The following is a 7868-nucleotide window of genomic DNA, read 5'->3' as shown; positions in this document are numbered from 1 at the left end:
CGGGCCTTGGGCACCTCCACAAATCGTTTGGAGTGGCTCCTGTCACTGCTTTTGAAAGCTGCTACAGCATCCTCCGCCTGCCCGGCCCCGGAGCCAGAGCACCTCATTGCCTGCTAACACAGCCAGACACGCGAGCAGTGAAGCTGAGCTTTAGACAGAATTTTACACAAACGTTAGGCTGGTGGTGACACATTAGCAAATATTAGCCAGAAGCTACAGCAGTGGATTGGAACTGCAATGAGAAATGCAAATCTGTGTTCAGGCAAGGTTATTGCTCAGCTCCAGCAGTACCAAGTTGGAATTAATAGAGACTTTTCACGTTGTTGTGTAATACTTGTGACATTTCCCGCCAGGGCTTTTGGCATCCTTACAGAAGATCCATTGTGTAAATGATTTCTGTGTCCCAAGGAACCTCTGAGGTTTTGGGGGGATACACAGTAGTGAAGCACGGCTGGTCAGCGCTGGCACTGCCACGCTCTGTGCAGATTCCAGGGCAACTGTAGGCAAGGCACTCGGAGGAGACTCTGGGAAATCGTTGACGCTGTTCTAAGGAGGCTGGGAATTTCCAGAGGAGGCTGGTGAGAGAGGGAAAGGCCCCAGGGTGTGGCAGGAGCAGCCCAAGCAGAAGCCAGGTCTTGGGAAGAGTGTGCTGACCCTTGCGGGGCATCACTGGGAATTCTGTGTTACTGTGACAGCGGGAGGGGCTAGGCCTCCACCCTGGGTCTGTGTGGGAAGAGTTGTTTGGGAGTGGTGCATCCTCTCTCCAAACAATCCAGCAGAGTTGCATGGTAGCACACGGAGTGGCAGGAGCCAGGTGGTGTGGGTGCTGCTCCTTCCCATGCAGCCAGCCAGGCAGCTCAGAGGGCACGGGATGCTGTGCTGCTTTGGGGCTTCTGAGGAGACTGCTCTGCGTTTGTCACTGGACCTGTCTTTGTGGGGACAGGTGGCTCTGGATTTCCCAGTGGAACAACTTCAGCTGCTTTTTTAAATCTTTTGGAACTTTAGCAGCAAAGTCAGAGGGAAGCAGTAGGTCAGGGAGAGGTGGCTCATGCTTTGGGCCAGGGAGCAGCGGAGCTAGAGTGAGTTATAAACCAGAGCAGCTCCTGGGGGTATCCACTGGTGGCCGCAGCAGTGCAGGAAAGCACTTCAAGGCTCCTTCCAGCTTGAGAGCCTGAGCTTTCTGTTCGTCCGGCAGTCACAGATTAGCCCCAGTCAGCCTCCTCCCTTTGCAGTACCCAGGGCTCATCCTGCAGAGCCACTGCTGTTCCCAGAGCTCACTGGGTGTGAGCAGCACCCTCTGCACCAGGTAATGCTGCACAAACCTGCTGCACACACCGTCACTGCAGGCACGGGGGAGCTCAGGGCTGCGCTGGCCAGGCTGGCTGAAGCCAAACCTGCCCGCTGTTTATTGACACGTGCCCGCAGCAGGCAGTTGGTACGTGAGAGTGTAAATGAGTAACTTGGAGAAATCACAGTCCTGTATAAGCAGGATTGCCCTTCCTAAATCACCGATTCGTGTAAGTATTTTTCTGTGAAAGTTCCTGATTTGCCTCAAATCTTTTTGTTTAGAGCAGTTGGGAGTTAATACTAAATACCCACTTAAAAACTACAAATTGTGCCACACATAAAAGTGGAAAAAATCCATCGGTGTGGGGACTTTGCCCTTTTGATGTCACTAATCTGAGGATCTCAGAAGTTTGTCCGTTAAGAATTCCCAGCTTGGAATTCTTGGAAGTTACAACAGTAACTTGGCTGTTACTGTTGGGCAATTCCAGCATTTATGGTGCCTGGTGGTCAAACATTCAGGGATTTGTCAAGGTCACAGCCACAGCCTGTGTCAGACACACATTGGGACCAGAACAGCTGAAGCCTCTTGGACCTGGCCATTTCATTGCCCCGTGTCCTCACAGCCCGAGGAGGAGGAGGAGGAGGAGGGCTGGATGAGCAGATCCTCAGCGTATGCACCGTGTCTTGCTGCACAGCCAGCTCTCCTGGGCAGACCTCACTCTCCCAGTTCCTAACTAGGGGTGGAAGCAGCAAAACAGATATTTCCAGTTTGTCTGAAGGACAGTATGCTATGAGAAAAAAATATTAAAATACAATTTAATAGTTCAGGGGGGTTTTCTTGTGCATATAGTTACTCCTGGCTATTTATAGCACTGTCATTTAAATATCCCAGAAGATCCCGTCATCAGGTTTTTTCACGATTCCTTTGAAGAACAAACCCATACTTGTTTGAACAAGTCACATCATGGTAATTGTTTTTCTACGCTCTCCACCCACACAAGCCTGGGAGTGATTTTCATTTGAGAGCTTCAGCAGAGGAGCAGCCAACTGAGGAGCCGCTGTTGCAAGGCACAAAGGATTCACACCTGAAAATCCTAACTCCAGTAGCGGGGAAGGCATTTCACTGCTCTGAGAGGGACCCAGCACTGCACAGGTGCAGGAGGGCGGCTTTGGCCGTTAGTTCTGTGACACAGGTGACTCATCCATCACCTCAGAGCTGTTTGAGTTCAGGTGTTCTGTCCCCTGTCCTCAGAGGGGGCTGAGGGAGCACGGACACATGAAACGCATTTGGTAATGGCATAAGTGACCAGGCAGAATCCAATCCTATGACAGGACCTAAGGGAACAGGTATCACCCATCTCACCTGGGACAGTGCTGGGGCACCTTCACCAACAGCTCTGAGCCATCCTGGGGTCAGCCATGAACAACTTTCTTTCTTTTCCTCCTTGTGCAGTTTTTAGCTCCAGAACAGAATTCATACCCTAAGATAAGTAAGTTCTGCATTTTTACTTTATTATTTTCCTTTGTAAAATATTTCAGCCGCATCAGCTGGGCAGGGGTTTTGAAGCTCTTTCCTTAGACAGAATTGCCCGCTCCAATGGTGCAATTTTCCCCTAAATACAGTTTTTCCAACTGCATACATAACTGAAATAAAACTTTCCTTTCATTCCCTCCCTGTGGCTACAGTGTATTTGTGATCTCAAGTAGCAAGGAGGCTTGACTGTCCAAAAGAGGAACTTTAGGAATGTTTTTGGCAGCAGTGATTGAGCAGGTGCTGCTCAGGGGCTGGCTCCTGCCTGGCTCCCACTCCAGGTCCAACTCAGAACTAAGGAACATTTCCTCTGAAGTAAAGAAAATGAAATTTAACAGTTCACACACTGCTGCTCTTCCACTCGTGCAGCCCCAGCTGGCACCAGGAGCACGACGGGAATCACCTGTCCAGGTGTCTGCAGGTCTGTCTGTTCACCGTGCAGGAACAATAAGATGTCTCAGAAGAAGTCAATGCAGTCACACTTTAATGTGTCTTTACATCCTTTTACGATTCACAAAGCCAGAATATAAGTACTTATACATTTTTAATGGGAAAGTAATGTATCCCCCTAAAAGAAAAATAGATGTGATTAATCTTTTGTCAGAGAAGTTGCCTGACAGCTGAAACCTCAAGCTTCTAGGCTAAAAAAGCTCAAATAGACAAATTATACTGAATTGTTCTTTAAAGACCAAGCAGCTGTTTTATTACAATATTAAATTTACATTTTAAAAAGAAATATTCTGATTTATTATTCAGTTATGATAATCTTATTGAAGTGACATGAAATTCATGACAATGGGCTTTCTTCTTCCTCAGTCACCGCAGGCAATCTTAGATCTGTGCAGGATCCCACACCCAGAGCAGCACCAGTCTGGGAACACAAACCCCAGACACTGGATTTTAACTGGAATCTTAATTTTCCCCAGAAAAAGTGGGGGGTTGGGTCTGGGACTGGGCTGGATCCCTTGGTTCAGCCCCAAAAAACCCACCCAAACCTGTCCCAACAGAGAGAGGACATTGGCGTACACCACCTTCACCCCGCAGCGCCCGGGAATGACCTTCAAACAACTGGGAGCAGGTTGAATTTACATTTTACTTCAAAAAAAAGGGGGAAGTACATACATGAGGGGAGAATGGGGTGAACAATAATTATCTGAAACCAGGTTTCCACCATTCTGACCCACAGCTCCCACCGGCGCTGGGACGAGCGGGGTCTCCAGGCTCACACGCTCGGTTTTACGGCATGACCAGGACTGGGATCACGGAAACCCTTTGGAAGCCGAGGCCGGATGGAAGCAGTGAGATCATACACGGGGTGAGTGTGTCGTACACAGCTTCTGGTTTAAATGATGTAACGCACCAGGAGGGAGGAGGAGTAGTTAACAGTTACTAACACTAGAATAATCAAATTTGTATGTTATACATATACAGCAACTAACTGCTTTACAAAAAAAGCAAAATAATACAATATATTGTCACATGTATTTACAGTGTAGTAAATATACTTTTCTGTCAAATTTTACACAAAAACTATTTACAGGTGAATATACTGCATAAAAAAAAAGGTGGGACCAACACTCTGAGTGACTGTCTGTGGTTTGTTGCATAACAATAGGACGTGCTTTGTGACATCGGAAAAAATTAACCTTAGAATGAAACAGAAGAAGCCCTAAAACCTACAACCAGAGCCAGCCCCGGCACGCGCCGGGGGCTCAGCCCACGAGACTCAGTGAAACGTTCCCTGTCCTGGGAAACCTCATGCACAGTAAAGCAGAAACATCGGCATCATTACAGGTAGGTTATGCACTATTCAAATACTACTGCGTTATCTTTAAGTCAGGGAAAATACAAACACAAACAGAATGTTAATTGTCTTTACAGTACTGAGCTGTGGTCAGTGCGGGCCGGGAACGGGCTCTGAGCCAGGGGGGGTCACACATGCTCCCCAGGAGGGCATTACATGGTCCACGTGTTCCAACTGGATTTTTCTGAATCTTAAGTTTTCATGTCAGAGCACAGGGACTCTGGGGCTGCAGCTCCAGCCCTGCAGCAGAGCCTGGAGCAGCAGCCACTGCCAGCAGCCCGCGGGCTGTCTGGAGTGCAGCGGCATTGGGGACCCTGGGATGGGGCTCCTGCGTGTCAGGTCAGGGCTCACACCCACACTGTCACCAGCAACAACCTGCTGGTCACCAGAGAACAGAGCAGCAGGTGGAGAAAGGATGGAGCAGCCCGGGATGGGAGCAGCGCTCCCAGGGATGGAATGGGCAGGGTGGAGAGTGCTCAAACGGGGAAAGAACAAAGGAAGGAGGACGTGAGAAAGAAAAAGAGGCAAATCCCAGCAGCGGCTGCTGGAGGGAGCGGGAGAGCGATGCAGTGACAGTAAGGCACTCAACAACTAATTACTGATGGGAGTTTAATCATTACACAAAGGCCATGGTTCCCTAGGAGCCAAGCACGAGCTTCCCAAGCACCAGTACTAGAAGACAATGTCCCTGTCTCTTGGGGCACACACAATCCCAAATTAAACCTTGGCCATCAGCAGTCCTTACACCCCAATTCCACCCCCATTACCTGGCACAGGTGTCTGACACCCCTGCTCTGCCAGGGCCCAGGCCCTCTCAATGAATCTCTCATACAGGGAAAACTCCAACCGACTCCCTCTTTCCAGGAAAAGAGGAAATTCAGTTTTGTTCACTGACTTTATGAAGAGACGAGTTTTTCAGCTGGGACTGAGAGCCTGGAGTAGTTCTCACAGGGAAGGTGACTTTCCTCCCTGTCCCCTCTGCTCTCACATCTCTGTGCTGCAGAGAACACATCAGTTCTGATGGAGGGACACTTCTGACATGGGCAATGCACAACACTGAAGGGCTCGCTCTCTGCCCAAACAAAATCAGTTGGGCAGTTCCTGTTTGCAGACCTGCTCATACGACAAACAACTGAAAACAGCACACCACCTTTATAAGAGATTCTTGTTTTCCTCCCACCTCCAAATCCTCAGGCTTCTACAATTCCTTGTCCTCAGCAAAACGGGAAGGGCTGGAACCAGCTCGACTGGGCACAACCCAGTGCAAAAACCCCAGTGACACCAGGGGTGGCTCCTCACAATCTGAGTTGTGGGATGACAATGGTTTCTAACCTGGGGACCCCAAAGCCAAGGCTTGAGCCCCTGCTCTGTCCCTGAGCCCAGCTCAGCCTCACGGCCCTGCTCGGACCCCACTCTGTGTCACCAGTGACCATGTTCCTGCCCTGGCGCCTGCACCACCCGAGTGAGGGGATTTGGTTAATTGCACCAGTTCATCTTTCTAACCTGTTTATTCCATGACTGCTAATTCTAAGTTTTCCTCTTGTTTTGGCAAACTATTTGCATATGAAGTTTGTGTTCATAGTTTTTCCAGGACTGTAAACAAATTAAAGAAATTGTTATTTTATGAATCAATACAATAAAGGTATTTTTATTTACATAAATGTTACATTGTTACTGTGTGGATACATGGGAATTATGTGCTATAGCAATAAAATCGGAACCCTTAATTGTACCATTCTCTAATAATTTAGCTGTGAAGTTCGATTTACTGAAAGCCACTAACGATTGCACTGGAGGACTAGCTTTTACCTAATGGATATACTTTTTTTTTCCTTTAAAGCCACTGAAGGATTGTTAATTCCTACCACAGCAGAGGGATCTGAAACTGGGAAGCGGATCTGGTTCTGAGCAGGAGCTGTGTGAGCCCCCAGGGACGCAGCCCCTGCCTGAACTCAGCCCAAACTCAGCCACCCTGCACGTGCCCGCGGGGCAGCGGCACCCACAGCGGGACCAGCAGCAGCCCCCGTGCCAGCACTGGGCCCCACAGCAGCACCAGCACCGCCCCCTCCCCTGCCAGCACAGCGGCGGGGCGCGTCCCCAGGCGCCGGTGCCGACTGCCACCCGCAGCCCTGACAGTGACAGCACCTCAGGCTTGTGTGACCCCCGCAGGACCCCGAACCCGCCCCGGGAGGTGACTCTGCCAGACGTCCCTGGGACTGGACACAGTGTCAGTTAATTTAAATTCATGTACCTTGAGCAGACGTGGCTGTTTCTGTCCCTGCTCGGGCAGCACAGGGGCAGCTTTGCCACATACTATCCCCCAGAGCTGGGATGAATCTACTCCATTTCCCCTCCATTCCCTACTGGATATTCTGCCAGGAGCTCTGGAAGGTGTGCATTGTTGGGAAGGGCAGAACTAAAGCAGGTGCTACAATGACAGCCCAAGGGTCAGTTCCCAGGGATTTTCCCCTGTACAACCTCCTCAGGGCAGATAAAGTACAGCAAAACAAAAAAAAAAAGCTTGGGGAAAAAAGCCAGTTTGTCCAGTCTGGTCCATGTACAGTCCAAGCGTGTGAAGCCTGGTCTGGGGAATGAGGGACTCCTGCAGCCTCCTTTTCCTCTCCCCTTTATTGCTAATTACCTGAAATTTAACCTAATCACCACTTCTGTTAAGCGCCTTGTACTGCAGCTATCATGAACTTCTCAGTGTGGTAAAAAAAAGTACACAGCTAAAATCTTACAGGTTTGGATTAAAACCAGGATTAGAGAAACTTCCCCGGCTCAGGAAGCCACTACCTTGAGGTGTGCAAACAGGGTTAAGGATCAACACTTCCCTTAGCAGGAACACCCGAGGCCAGAACAGACACACGGCGGGGCTGGGAAATGGCTTTGGATTCAGACAAGACGCGGCTTTGCAGCGCTACAGAACTCCAACCTCCCCCGGGGCACACGCGTGGTTCTGGAACACCGGCTGAAACCGAACACGGGGGGATGAAGGCGTTAACTCAGGCAGCGGGTCAGGAGTTGATCATCTGGCAACGCGGCTGGCGGGATGGGAACTGTACAGATCAAGTGCAGCATCACACCCGGTGGAGGGCCCTTCGCGAGGGGCCGCGCGTGTCAGTCAGGTCCAAAAATAAAAAATAAAATTAAAAAGCGACAATCACACGATCTTTTTGATGCTGTGACGCTTGAAGCTGCCGGCGCTTCGCTGCTTCTGCACTTGGCTGGCGGAGCCGTGGCGCA

The 7868-nt window shown here is 49.9% G+C and overlaps 1 protein-coding gene across 1 annotated transcript in view; it reads right to left on the bottom strand.

Annotated features, from left to right (window-relative positions):
* Positions 1 to 3285: 3285 nt before the first annotated feature.
* Positions 3286 to 7868, bottom strand: part of NF1 (neurofibromin 1) — an 87856-nt gene continuing 83273 nt past the window's right edge. Inside the window, 1 exon segment of the mRNA XM_017730920.1 lies at positions 3286 to 7868. Within this exon segment, the coding sequence (XP_017586409.1) occupies positions 7786 to 7868 (83 nt within the window). The 3' untranslated portion in view covers positions 3286 to 7785.

Source organism: Corvus brachyrhynchos, unplaced genomic scaffold (assembly GCF_000691975.1).
Source record: "Corvus brachyrhynchos isolate BGI_N302 unplaced genomic scaffold, ASM69197v1 scaffold283, whole genome shotgun sequence".
NCBI lineage: Eukaryota > Metazoa > Chordata > Aves > Passeriformes > Corvidae > Corvus > Corvus brachyrhynchos.
This window is presented reverse-complemented; position numbering and strand designations above follow the sequence as displayed.